The sequence below is a fragment of the Hirsutella rhossiliensis genome (assembly GCF_020360975.1).
Source record: "Hirsutella rhossiliensis strain HR02 chromosome Unknown scaffold00003, whole genome shotgun sequence".
Classification (NCBI taxonomy): Eukaryota; Fungi; Ascomycota; class Sordariomycetes; order Hypocreales; family Ophiocordycipitaceae; genus Hirsutella; species Hirsutella rhossiliensis.
The window spans coordinates 3,595,677-3,608,903 of NW_025408669.1; the positions used below are offsets into that span (position 1 = coordinate 3,595,677).

The window sequence follows — 13,227 nt, forward strand, 5'->3', positions numbered from 1 at the left end:
CTATCACATCAACTAAACGCGCTGGAGTTTACTGCACGGTACAGCACAGGCAGTTCCACCCCTGAGAAGGCTCCCGCCCCACCCGCTGTCCCCTGCAGGCATGGCGCATAATTACCAAGCGACCCCATGTAAATCCGGTCCCGGCATCCCTGCTAATAACCTGCATTTCCTTGAAACCAGGGCAAGACGCGTGTCCACGGGACAGAGAGCTAGCACGACGCATGAGTGTCGTCACGCACGCTGTCCGTAATCGCGAATCTGCCCGCGAACTTCCAGCATCGCCGTCGCAAGTCAACGTCCCCCGAAGCGACCGGAAAGACCATGATTTGCGTACAGTCATGATCTAGACTCACCACCCGCTCCAACGCGAGGCGTCCCCTCTTTACTGTCAACAGTCCGCTCGACGTCGCCACCATGCCTGACGGGGGAACAGGCAAGAAGTTCACCTACGCCACGACGGTGGTAGCTGGCGTTGCCTCTCTGGCTGCGACTCTGCTCTCGGTTGTGTGCGTCGACACTCGTCGACTTCCTCGTGCCTGACAAGCGTGCTGACGGATATGCTGCTATAGCTCGATATGGCTCCAGGCCAAGAACTACCGGAAGCCACTCCTGCAGAGATATGTCATCCGCATCCTGCTCATGGTGCCCATCTACTCCATCGCCTCGTGGACGAGCATGGTGTCGTTGACCACGGCCGCCTTTCTTGACCCGATCCGAGACATCTACGAGGCCTTTACCATCTACACCTTCTTCCAGCTGCTCATCAACTACCTGCATGGAGAGCGCTCCCTCATCATCATGACGCATGGGCGGGCTCCCGTTCAACACCTCTGGCCCCTCAACTACGTGCTTCGCAACGTCGACATCTCAGACCCGCACACGTTCCTCTCCATCAAGCGCGGCATCCTACAGTACGCGTGGCTCAAGCCCATCCTTGCCCTCGCCGCCATCGTCATGAAGGCGACAGGCACATATCAGGAGGGCTACATCGGGCCTGGGTCCGGGTACCTGTGGAGCGGCATTTTATATAACATCAGCGTGACTCTCAGCTTGTACTCGCTGGGCCTCTTCTGGGTCTGCATGCATAAGGACCTGCAGCCGTTCCGACCAGTCCCCAAGTTCTTGTGCATCAAACTCGTCATCTTCGCTTCCTACTGGCAAGGTTTCTTCTTGTCCATTCTGGTCTGGCTGGGTGCCATCCCGGATGATGTGGAAGGCTACACGCGAGACAACCTCGCTGCCGCCATCCAGGATGCCCTCATTTGCATCGAAATGCCCATCTTCGCCGTGGCCCACTGGTATGCTTTCTCGTGGCATGATTTCGCCAACAACGACATCTCCTCTGCACGAATGCCCCTCAACTACGCACTGAGGGATGCGTTTGGCGTCAGGGACCTGATTGAGGACTCCAGGGAGACTTTCAAAGGCAATACTTATGGCTACAGGGCATTCGATTCGGGGGACAAGGTCATGGCTCATGAAGACTCCAAGTCGAGGCTTGCCAGACTCCGCGAAGGCATGCGTTATGAGAGAGGCGGAAAAGGCAAATATTGGATACCCAAGCCAGGGGAGATCAACGCCGCATCCCCGCTGTTGGGATCGAACGGCGAGCCAAGCTCATCCCGTCCTGATCTGATAAACGACAACACACACGGCACTTTTGAGGAACCCGAGATTGATGACGACGACGAGCGTCTCTACAGCTCTGCGCGGCAGCTAGAGTTTGGTGACTGGAACGTGAGTTGACCTCTTCACACACACTATTTGGATGCTGACGTATTTTCAATTTGGAGTATCCCGTTATCACCGCCAGTGAACCGCTGAGCGAAAGATATCGGTCCTCGCAAGCTAGCTTGAGGGCAGGGTCCCCCGGCTGGGCTCCCACAGCTTCACCATCGCCCGCTCCTCTTCCGGTCAGCCCGCCACCACATTCGGAGAGGAGCCGCTCAACGGAAGAGCCACAGCAGGTCGTTCCCATCAAGAAGAAGAGGACGAAAAAGATTGTCAAGCACGCTCAGCCCAACACGTCAGACCTGGGGCTCGGTCGCGGTCCACCGGCGCCTCAGAGCGCAGAGCAAGGCCGAAGCGCCGATCCTAGGACGGAGGAGGCAAGGCCACAGGTCGATGTTGAGGCGCAGCAACAGGAAGACCGAGGACCGCAAATTCATGTGCCGGACAGCGACGAATTCCGCAATGTCTGGGACGGCGATCGGTGATGAGTCTGAGAGATTTGGCTGATTTGTGCAGCATGTGTTACGAGACTTTCGGGGCCCTGAGGTGGTTCATAAGCAAAGCGGGGCGTTGACGGTGATTGCAGATGACCTGGCCTTGGCAATAGTTACTCAAATGTACAAGCAATCGATCCAGCAGATGGATCCAACGCAGCCAGGGCTATCGATGTGTACTTGGTATACTCTTTCAACGGGATGAGTGAAGTCCGCGAACGCCTTGGGCTGGCTACGGGTCTCGACTCGAAGCGGATGTCCGTGGACAATCATGGTCGTCATCACCGCAGCTGGCCTGACGTCTTAAGCGTTGTGAGGTTTCCAAGCAGAGTCTTGGCTTGTTCGGGATCCAAGCTTGCCAAACTCGGCGGCGGCGGACCTGTCGTCCAGTTGACCGGATTGCTACCCAGCTCGAATTCCAAGGTGCCGCCGGTGGCAAAGATGTCGTACCAGGTCAGCCAACTCTTGTGCCAACGCATGCCGTTGACCTTGAGCGACTGGACGTAGAAAGCGTCTTCGCGTCCACCGGTCGTCGTGATCTGGAGCCGCTTGCCCGGGCCCAGGTCGATGGTCAGGTCGGAGAACCAGGGAGAGCCGATGAGAAAAAACGGCTGGCCGGTCATGGGGTAGAGGCCAATCATGTTCCAGAGCAGCCACGACTCCATGGCGCCGGCGTCGCTGTTTCCGGGGAGGCCGTTCGGTGTCGGGTGGTAGTAGGACTTGGCGATGTGGCGGCTGCGCTTGACGGCGAGGTCCTGGCGGTTGGCGAAGTTGTAGAGGTAGGGGGTGGTGAAGCTGGGCTCGTTACCGGGGTTGAATATGGTATGGTTGAACTGGGCGTTTCCCCAGTAGACGCCGGGCTTGAAAGTGGTTTCAAGGCGCGCGACAAAGGCATTTGGTCCGCCGCAGAGGCGGATGAGGTGGGCGAGATCATGGTGCGCGTTAAAGGAATATTCCCAGGGCAGCGCCTGGTAGTAGAGGTCGCGCCAGTAGCAGCCGCCGCACGAGAGGGGGTCTTGTGGGAGGAAGCCGCTGGTGTCCCGGGGCCCGACGAAGCCGGAGAAGCCGAGGGCCTCTATGTTTGGGTTCCAGTGGTTGCGCCAGTTGCGCGAGCGTTCTAGGTATGTGGAGAAGTCGGAGAGGCGGCCGAGCCCGGCGGCGACGACGGCCAGAGAAAAGTCGTTGACGGAGCTATGCGAGGCATGTCAGTCAACCAACGCCCGGCTTGCCTAACGACCCATTGCTGCTTTGACGCCAGAGACTTACTATTCGACGGCCCGGCTGACGGAGCGAGAGAAGCGCGGAGTGATATATCCGAGCTCCAGCCAGTCGGGTAGTGCGCTGCGGCCCTCCTTGGTCGAGCCGGTGGGATCGCGAGGATCGTGGTTGTTGGTGGGGACGGTCTGGGCGTTGGTAACCATGGAGGCAAAGGCGTCGTCCCAATTGAGCTTGCCGCCGACGCCCTTGATGAAGGCGTCGGCAAAGACGTTGTCGCTGTTTGAGCCGCCCTGGACGGCGCCGTTGGAGAAGGACGAGCGGCCGTCCGAGACCCAGCCTTGATGACGCCAGACGTCCACCATGGACCGCAGGAGCTCCTCGTAATAGGTCGGCTGCAGCACGTGGAAGAGGGCAGTCGTGCAACGGTGCTGTCGGGCAGAACCAAGGGAGAAGGGATCAAGAGTCAGCCGCGTTCTGCCGTCGGAATCCGAGACGCCGGAAAGGGGTCCGGGGGGGGGATAAGGGGCCTCACCGTGTCCCAAAAGGTAAAGATGTCGTCATAGTACGGCTCCCGAGACCGCCAAAGCGGATTCTCCCCCGTCTTGTTGGTGGGAAGCAGGTGCATAAAGTACAGGGCCGTGTACAGCTGGTTGAGCTTGGTCAGGTTGGTCTCGCTCGTCGTCACCTTGGCAAATACGTCCGAGTTCCAGGCGTCGCGCGTCTGCCGCCGGACGGTCTTGAGCGCCGTCCGCTTGGGGATCTCGCCGTCGACGTTGGCGCAGGCCCGGGCGGCCGAGATGAAGGAGACACCAACGCGCGACACCACTCGGGTCCGGTTGAAGGTGAAGACGGCCCCGAGCCGGGCCGAGCGGGACTCGTAGCTCGGCTTGGTGGAGAACTCAGCGAGCCGGTCCGAGAGCTTGTCCACGCCAAGAAAGGTCCGGAAGGTGCCGGGAGCGTCGAATCGGCCGCAGAAGTAGACGGTCCAGGGGCCCGCTCTGTTCCATCCCTGAAAACGGTCCCGTGGCATCAGTGAATTGTTTACCGGGCATTTCAGTGGGCAGGCGCGTGTCGGCCAGACAGACTTACATTATCATAGGTGCCGAAACCGGTGTACTCGAGCCGGCCGGAGGAGTGGTGCTTCCGGACCGTGATGTTGCCCCCCAGGAAGTGCTGCTCGAGCCCCTGGCCGCGGTACGACGACAGGACGTGCGACACGTCAACGACGACGTGGAAGCGGCCGTGCTTGTGGCCGCTCTTGGGGAACGTGTATTGATACAAACCGGCCTTTTGCGAGGCGGTCAGCTCCACCGTGGTGCCGGAGCCGAGCGCAGCCCTGTAGTAGCCGACCTCGGTCCGATCCGGGGCGGCGCGGGTGTCGTTGACGGCGTCGCTTAGGGGGTTGGCGAGGTAGCCGACGAAAGGCATCTGCGAGACGACGCCGTACTTGGGGGCGCCGCCAGTGCCGCTCTCGTGCAGCATGGTGAAGCCGGTGAAGTTGCCGGTGGGCTGGAAGCCCGAGTAGGCGTCGGCCCCGGTGTATAGGTCTGGCCCCAGCTTGACCATGCCGAGCGGCCGGGAGACGCCGGGGAAGGTATTTCCGCCATTGACGGACCCAGTCTGTAAAAGCCCCGAGTGTCAGTCGTGCAATTCTCTCGACTCAACAGTTTCCTCTCACTCGGCTCAACTTACATCGGTCAACGCATATCTCGACAAGTCGTGGGAAGGCGATGCAGCGCCGGCAACAGCCACTGCCGCTAGCAGCGTGCAAACATTACGACTGGGTACCATGACGGCGACTTGTGCTCTCGCGTCGCTAGCTGAGAGGGAGGGGATCCAATGCACAGGCTACTCGATGCAACGGCAGCATGTCCGACGTCGACGGACCTGCTATCACTTACAGCTCAAGACGGGCAATAAGCCCACGAACATGGCTGCGAACTAAAGAGGTCTCGGACAACAGCGGGAGAGATTCTGCAACACCCAGGTAGCATCGATGCTCGATGTATGCTTTTAATCGAGTAAGGGAGGTCTGGAACAGCAGGCCGGGGTCGGCGTGAGGGCGTGCAGTGCGACGCGACCGAGGGAACGGCCAAGGGAGAACAAGGCCAGGCGGCTGCAATAGGCCCGTTTGGAAGCAATGCTGTTGCGGAGCCGGTTGTGGTTAAGCCGGATCGCATTCCCGTGGTGCATGCAGCGGCGTCGTCGGGGATGAGCCAAGTCGACATAATGAAACGGGTGAAAAGAGCCGTATTTATAAAGAGCCTGACAATGAACAAGGTTTTGATGATTGGAATTTTCTTTTTTTCTTCCAAATTCAAAATGACCGTTTTACTCCGGGTGACGGCAAGGCGTGTCGGGCGCGCCGTGTCGCGTGCAAGACAGCCAGGGTCTGCTCCAAGACAGCTGCTAAACCTTGATTAGCCTCTTCATTTCTCATCGTCTTACAGCAACGGGCACGCAAGGCAGCGTTTATTTACTTTGTGCATGACAGAGGAAGCCATAAAAAAATAAGGGGGGGGCATCAACCGGCAACGCGCTCGCGCTTGGTCGGTCCTTTATCGCGTCGCATGGATGTCTCATCACCGACTCCGGGTCCAGGAGCATTCGTACCGTGCTTGATACATGATGAATTTGTTGTCCTCTGGGTATGGAGTAGAAGCTTCTCTTCTGTCCGCATGAACAAGGGCGGTCTCGTGCACTGCATCGTGCAGGCATCCGGCGCCCGGTACGACCCGTGCCCGTATCCCGCACGTTGCTTGTGCCCCTCTTGCTGCATCCCGTTCCCGGTCATTGGTGAAGAATCACCTGTGCATGGGGGCACGACGTTTGATTCCCGGCTGGCCGGTGATGCAGCCGGACGAGACGACAGCCCTGTTCCTACCGCCAGGCTTGACCGGTTCTGGATTGCCAATCTCTGCGGCGACGGGGACCCTTGCCACGGAAGATCATGGACAACTCGGATGGTGTGTATGGAGTATGCGAGGGCACGAGGCCTTCCGCCGTCTCCGGATGGATGGCTGTCTTCCCAAGGTGAACGGATCAGGCAAGGCGCCTCTCCGCCTCGGCCGCTCCCGAGCCCCGTGATCCGCCAATCACAGTCAACAAGCCGCACGTCTCCAGCCGGAGATCGGAAAAATTCCCCGCCGACCTCGATTCTAGGCGGTGTGAGAATTTTGTCGGTCAACACAGGCAGAATCTTCTTGCCGTGAAGTCACCCCCAGACGCCCTCTCTCCATCTCCGCCTCGAGCACGCTTCCGTCCGACGGCCAGACTGCCCTGTGCCACGGCCCCTCCCCAAAGGGCTCAATTGCGACGCCGCTGCCCAGCCGCTCGTGCCTCGATCAGGCCCCCGACGTCGCGCAATGGGCCGCAAGCCGAACCCCCTCATCCTCGAGTATTTCGAGCGCGGGCCCAAGCTCAACGACAACAGCAATCGCTACCCGCATACGTGCAAGCTGTGCGGCGAAATATTTCCCAAGGGCCGCATTGACAGCCTGACCGCACACATCACCAAGAGGTGTCCTGCCATCTCCGAGTCGGAGCGCATGCGCGCCTGTCTCGAGCTCCACGGCATCGCTCATGCCCGCACCGCCGCCGAACGACACCAACAGGTCGTCGGTCGAGAAAGCGCATCAGCCGCCCCGTCGTCTAGCACACTGCCTCAGGAATGGAGTGCCCTCGAGACTCTGGCCGAGGCGTCCCGGCAGGTTGACCTCAACGAGAACAGCCGCAGCCCCAACAGCCACAACGCGCATAACCCATCGACCGCCAACAGCGCGCAAAGCGACTATCGCTTCGACGTTCAGGGACATTACACGCTCGACAATCCCCCCGTGACCTACGACATGAACACGCACGACAGCCAACAGACGGAAGAGGCCGCCCCCGATGCAGAGCCTGCTGTGGCCCCGGCCCCGACGCCGCCTCCGCCCGCCGACCTCACACCGGAAGAAAGACTGCAGGCCCTGTTGCCAGTGAGCGACGATTCCCCTGATAATCCTAACATCTCCGTCGCTTTTGCAGCAGCGGCTCGACTAAACTCGGCCTTTTTCGATCCCCAGCTCATCAGTCACGACCACTCTTCCGCGTCCCCACCTCCTTCGGAGGCTCCCGCCGTCTCCCATGAAGCTCCTGAAGATCTCCACGCAGCTCCCGAAGCAACTCAAACAGCATCGCCCACACCCATCGGCGACACAGGCGTCTCGCAGCCCTGGGGAGAGATGACGTACCTGACGACGACGTCGCCCGCTCCCGCTGTCCACAATAACCCTCCTCCGCCCGCACCGCTGCCGCAGATTCGTGGCGGCGTTCGCATGGACACGAGTGGCCCCATGTTTAACGGGCGATCGCGCCACTTTCGATCCAAGTTCACGCCAGCAAGACGGCAGGAGGTCAAAGAAGTCCGGAAGCTAGGGGCTTGCATCCGTTGCCGCATCCTTCGCAAGATCTGCAGCAAAGGCACTCCGTGCGACACCTGCCGCAAAGTCCTGGCCCCGCGGGTGTGGATGACGGGCTGTGTTCGCTCGCGCCTGCACGAGCAGCTCGACCTCTACTCCGCCGGAGTGCAAGTCGTGCTGTCGCAGAACCGCATCAACCTCCACAAAGACCAGCTTCAGTTGACCGACGTCGACTCGGTCGTCGAGGTTTCCCATTTTCCCGACACGGGCAGACATATCAGCCTACCCACGCTAGCCGTCTTGCTGGAACCCGGCGAGAGCCCTGAGGCAGATGCGGAGAACAAGGTCTACCAGGTCATCATGATTAACCAGGACAAGGAGGACGTGCCGGGCAAGGTCGACGCCTACGTGCGCGATGTCCTCGAGCTATTTGTCGAGCGAGAGCCGTCGAGGTTTATGCGCGTCACGCTCGAGACAGCGATGCAGCAACTGGCGGAAGGAGAAGACGAGCTCCTCCGCAAAGCACTGGAGCTGTGGGGCCTGGTAGAGAGCATCGACCGCGAGCGGCAGTGGACCATTGTCGAGAGGCCGGCCGGCGAGGGCCAGAAGCCGCGGTCCATCAAGGAGGCCCAGGACGAAAACGACGTCGATATCTACACCATGATTTGCATGCAACTCAACGCCGCCGCGGAGCGCAAGGCCAACGGCACGTCCAAGGCCCTCCTCAACCTCATGGACCGGCTGCTGGCCGACAGCAAGACCAAGGCCGGCTTCAGGATCTACCTGACGTCCCTCATCCTGCTCAACTGCGTCGAGAAGTCGACGTGGGCCTTCAAGGCCTGGGAGCAGGACCATCTGCGGCCCGGCTGGCCGCTCGAGCGCGACCCGGGTGCCTTTACCCAGCAGGGCGGCCACCTGGCCGCCTTGTTCAAGATGCTGCTGAGCATCCGCCGCGCGTTGCCGCAGACGATGCGCGCCGACGACGGCAAGCTCGCCACCCTGGACCCGGACCCAGTCATTGTCAACTATTTTCAGAGCCTGGACATGGAATGTACGTGATGCCTTTGTGCCGCTTGTTCTGCTTGCTTGCTTGCTTGCTTGCTTGCTTGCTTGCTTGCTTGCCCCTCGGCGTGGTCGCGGCATTGTTGACTGTTTACTAATATGTCTTCTCTCTTCTTTCGCAGATGACACGATCCAGACGCGACAAAGGGGCTCCGAGTTCTCTCCCGCCGACTCGCGCTCCCTCGAGCTCATGTTCTGCTCCCACCTTCTCCTGCCCAATGTGGCGTCCTGATTCGCACTCCAGTTTTCTCGCAGGGAAGCGTGGTCCTTGCACGATACGTTGGTTTGCAACCTCATATCTTCGGATGATTGCCCCCCCTCCCCCTTCTTTTTTTCCCCTCCTTACGCTTCATGACTGCACGTGCATACGAAATGATACCACTTTGGTCTTTTCCCTTTCTTTCACTGTAACTTTCCACCTTTAATTTCTGTTTTTGCCTGCGTTGTTCTTGCCCAGCCTGGCGTTGGGCCAAGCACAACTGGCGGGCGACGGGGTTTTTACAGTTCAGTTGATGCTGTAAAGGGGTAAAGAGTGAGGGGGGCTTCTGGCTTGGCTACGTGAGACATCGCGATAGGAAAGGGAGGCGGAACCCAAGTATTGAAATGTGCGACTTTTGACGCACATCTCTGTTCTAGATTCCCGTCTTCGCGGGCGGCAATATGATAGATACCATACACATACAGTGCTCGGCCACAAGGCTCTCAGCTGTGAGCCTTTGCAACTTTCAAGGAGAGAAAACAAAACCGCCATTGACTTGCCGTCACTTCGCAAGCTGCGCTCTCTCACCGTGACGACCTCGACGAGCAGACTCGCAAGACCCCCTCCCCATGCACCAACATGGTCCACCCAGCAAGGACTTACCCGCTCAGCTCCCCACGGACCCGCTGTCGGGCTTGGAACCCCCGTGCCCGTGGCGCTTGGGCTTCTTGAAGCACGCAAACTCGTTCTTGCTCGCCTCGCGCAACTTCTTGAGCACGCTGCGCATTTCGGGGAGCTCGTTCTGCAGTCTGGCGCGCGCGTCGTTGTCGGTCCGCGCGTCGAGCTCCTGGTAGATCTGGCTCTGCAGCTCCGACGCGCGGTCCGTCGTGTAGTGGCTCAACGTCTGCGCGACAAACTCGACGTCGAGCGTGGCCTGCATCAGCGCCTCGAGCGAGTACCGCGGCCGCCGACGAAAGGCGTCGAGGATCTGGAGCGACGTCTGCTCCAGGAGAAAGGACAGTACCTGCGCCGTGAGCGACGGCGCCGTCGTGGACACTTGCGAGTGCACGAGGACGAGGGCGAGCAGGGCTTCGTAGACATATGGCTTTGCCGTCTGGGGACGCTGGTTGGGGGCTGGCATCCAGTCGGGGGCGCAGAGGCCGGCTTGGATAATCTCCCGAAGCTTGTCAATCGACGGCTTCGTATAAGACTGAAAAAGACGCGCGTCAATCTGCCCAAGGACGTCCCGGATCGTCTTGGATTCGTCCGTCAATTTGACGGAAAACGCATTCTCAAACTGCGAGTTGAGGTTGGGCACGACCTGAGATCGGAGAGCCTGCAGGTTGCTCAGGGTCAAGAGCATCCTGACATTCTGCGAGCAAGTTAGTGAGAAGCGCCAGCATATAATGGCAAGGAAACACCGCGAGCTTACCCTGTCTCCCACGTCAAAGGCACTCTTGCCGGCCACCAACGCCACGGAGCTCGCCCTGTTCCAGCTATCCCGCGCCGCCGTCCACTCGTCCTCTCCCGTCATGACGGAGCGCTCTGCATTCTCCACCATTCCGCTCAGGGCCTTGTAGAGAGTCGTGACGTACTGGCTGCGAACCATCTGCAGCAGCTTAGGCGGCGGCGGGAGGACAATGTTGCCAGCATCAGTTTTCTCCATTGCCTCGAGGATGTAGAGGATCTTCTGCATGCCCGACAAAAGAGCGCCCTCGAAGGACGAAAAGGCCGCGGGCATGCGCGTCACGTCCTTGGATCCTGGCGCTCGCTGCCAGTCCTCGACATACTTGATGTTCTCGGCATCGGTGTTCCAGGCGGCACAGAGCGCGGTGACGCATCGCTCTCGCGAAATGCCCACCAGAGACTTCAGGTGGTCCAGCAGTTGGGGGTCTCTTGTCGCGACAGGGCCGATACATGCCATGTCGGACGCGCCCGATCCCACCAGGGCCAGCATTCTAGACAGGTAGTGCGCGCCACTGATGGAATTAGACCACGGCGGCCAAAAGGCCAGCTTCTCCCACGGCTCGCCCCTTCTAGGAGACGGAGGCGGAGGGTTGCTCGGGTCAAAATTGAAGCGCGGGTCGCGAAGAGCAGTCGGCGTCAGAGCGTTGGCCGAGGCCGGGGAGTTGGGCGACAGCGGCAGCGGGGAGAAGAGCAATGAGATGTCCTCGGGCGGCGGACTCGCAAAGAATGCGTATACGTGCTCCCTCAGCAACTCCACCATTTCCACCACGCCCTTTTCTAGGTCGGTCACAGCTTGCGGGGATAGCTGGTGGTGATGGCGCGATTCGCCATTGTAGCCCAGTGGCAGCATTCTTTGCGTCTTGCCGTCGATGAACCCCTGCACTGTTTGCCAGAAGTCGACCAGCTCTCCCAGAATGCCCTGCGACGATATGAGGTTGGTCAGGAAGGTGAGCATCTTTTCCCACAGTTCAATGACGTCGGCCGAGTCGGATGAAGGGTGTTTGCCCTCAACCGACTGCCGGCCCAGTGATTGAAGATGAGAGGCAACAACTTGAGGCGGTGGCTTGTCGTTGCTGGCGAGCCTGCGTCGCAGCACCTCGATTTCCACCTTGGAGCGATCGGCGGCAGCTTGGACCTTGCCCTTGAGCTGCTCATATCTAGTCGCAAGCCAGACGTGGATGGGGTTTTCCTCGGCGCCGAGCTCGAGCAGCATGCTGATTATGTCCATGTGCTGATCTTGGGTTCTGCCGGCCAGGCTTTCCAGCTTCGAGACCGTCTGGAGCGACATGAGCTTCTTCCAAACGTCTCTCTTGAAGGATTGGACTTGTTGTTCGACGTCGTTCCAGACTCGCCCAGCAAGCACCATTTGGTAGAGCTGCGCATCGCTGGGCGAGTGGCCGCCTAGCTCGCGCGACAGCCGGCGAGCCTCGTCTGCAAACTTCCTGGCGCGATTGTATGCCTCTACCAGTGATTCATAGTCTTTTCTCTTGATGCTCTCGGAAACCGACGCGCTGAGTTGGACGTACTCTTTGAACTGATCAAGATGGTTGGACACAGTCTTGAGGTTCTCTTCCTTCTCACGTCCCCCCAGCGCGGGGCCCCAGACATCTTCGGCCTTGGCAGACACATCGAGCAGCGGGACCTTGATCCCCAAAAGGCCGTACTCGCTCTCCTTGAGGAGCGCGTTCTTCTTGCGGCTATCCGAGGCAGACAAGGCAAGTGGGTTGCTGAGGCCTCCGTTGCCACTTTGGCGAAAGCTGTTCCGACTGGCGTGGCGGGAATGGCGGCCACCACGAGGCTGAGTCGACTCGGCGCCACGATACTTCATCTCTTTGTAGACGTTGTCGATGGTGGCCTTTGCCCTGACGAACCGTTCGAAGTTGGTCTCCACCAGGACCTTGAGGGAGGCGGACTTTTGGTCAATCGACTGGGAGAGAACGTCGAGGCCCTGAAGCAGGCTTCGCGTGTCGGCATCGGCATGCATCTGGGACAGGAAGAGGGCGGGAGAAAAGGTGGTGGAGGAGAGCAGGAAGCGATTGCCTGTGCGAAAGATTGTTTAGTCGTTCACGACGGAAGCATAGTAGTGTAGAACTGGACCTACGCATGCGCACGTCGTCTTGCAAAGGGAGCCCCATGGTACTCAGGGACCGCACAACGCTATCCGAGGAGCCTAGAGGGTCGGGTTCGTCCTTCTGGACCAGGTTGCCGCCATCTGGGCCGGACAGGAGACTCCTCCGGGTGTTGACGGCCGTCTCGAGAGCCTGATAGCGGGATTGGCGGCGATGCTTCGCGCCCTTTTCATCGTCACCTGAGGAGTCATTTGCGTCTTTTTCGGCCGGCCACTCGGCAGGAAAGGGCGTCGGCAGCTGGTAGAACTCGAGGATAGTCCTGTCGTATTCGGCCATTTCGAGCGGACAGCGAAAGGGAGCGAGAGTGTTATGAACGGCGCATGCTGAATCTCAGCCAGACACAGCCTAGTTGACTGGGCCCGAGATGGTGAGCGGGCAGTTGTTGATGGCGGCTGATGCTCACGATGGCGTCTCGAATGTGTCGTCCGTCTTTGTGGAGACGAGTCGAGTTGGTCGCAGCTTCGCATGAAGCATGAACAGCATGCGCCACGCGAGGCTACGAGGGGCAGGCCTTTGGATGCCGGCTG

General features: G+C 59.7%; 4 protein-coding genes across 4 annotated transcripts; 2 read left to right on the top strand and 2 right to left on the bottom strand.

Moving 5' to 3' along the window:
- Positions 1–414: 414 nt before the first annotated feature.
- On the top strand, positions 415–2,216 carry HRG_03493 (organic solute transporter ostalpha domain-containing protein; the record flags this gene model as incomplete). Its single annotated transcript, XM_044861964.1, has 3 exons — positions 415–506; positions 570–1,737; positions 1,794–2,216. 3 exons carry the CDS (start codon positions 415–417, stop codon positions 2,214–2,216), a joined length of 1,683 nt encoding a protein of 560 aa, XP_044722990.1.
- Positions 2,217–2,506: 290 nt separating this feature from the next.
- HRG_03494 (glycosyl hydrolase family 92 protein) lies at positions 2,507–5,234 on the bottom strand (the record flags this gene model as incomplete). Its single annotated transcript, XM_044861965.1, has 5 exons — positions 2,507–3,416; positions 3,492–3,871; positions 3,976–4,452; positions 4,533–5,063; positions 5,136–5,234. 5 exons carry the CDS (start codon positions 5,232–5,234, stop codon positions 2,507–2,509), a joined length of 2,397 nt encoding a protein of 798 aa, XP_044722991.1.
- A 1,574-nt stretch (positions 5,235–6,808) lies between these two features.
- HRG_03495 (putative zn 2cys6 transcription factor protein) lies at positions 6,809–9,137 on the top strand (the record flags this gene model as incomplete). The annotated part of the gene is made up of 2 exons (XM_044861966.1): positions 6,809–8,894; positions 9,028–9,137. The coding sequence occupies 2 exons, from the start codon at positions 6,809–6,811 to the stop codon at positions 9,135–9,137; spliced, it is 2,196 nt and encodes a 731-aa protein (XP_044722992.1).
- Positions 9,138–9,771: 634 nt separating this feature from the next.
- On the bottom strand, positions 9,772–12,976 carry HRG_03496 (exocyst complex component sec5 domain-containing protein; the record flags this gene model as incomplete). The annotated part of the gene is made up of 4 exons (XM_044861967.1): positions 9,772–10,476; positions 10,537–12,337; positions 12,395–12,611; positions 12,673–12,976. 4 exons carry the CDS (start codon positions 12,974–12,976, stop codon positions 9,772–9,774), a joined length of 3,027 nt encoding a protein of 1,008 aa, XP_044722993.1.
- Positions 12,977–13,227: the final 251 nt, after the last annotated feature.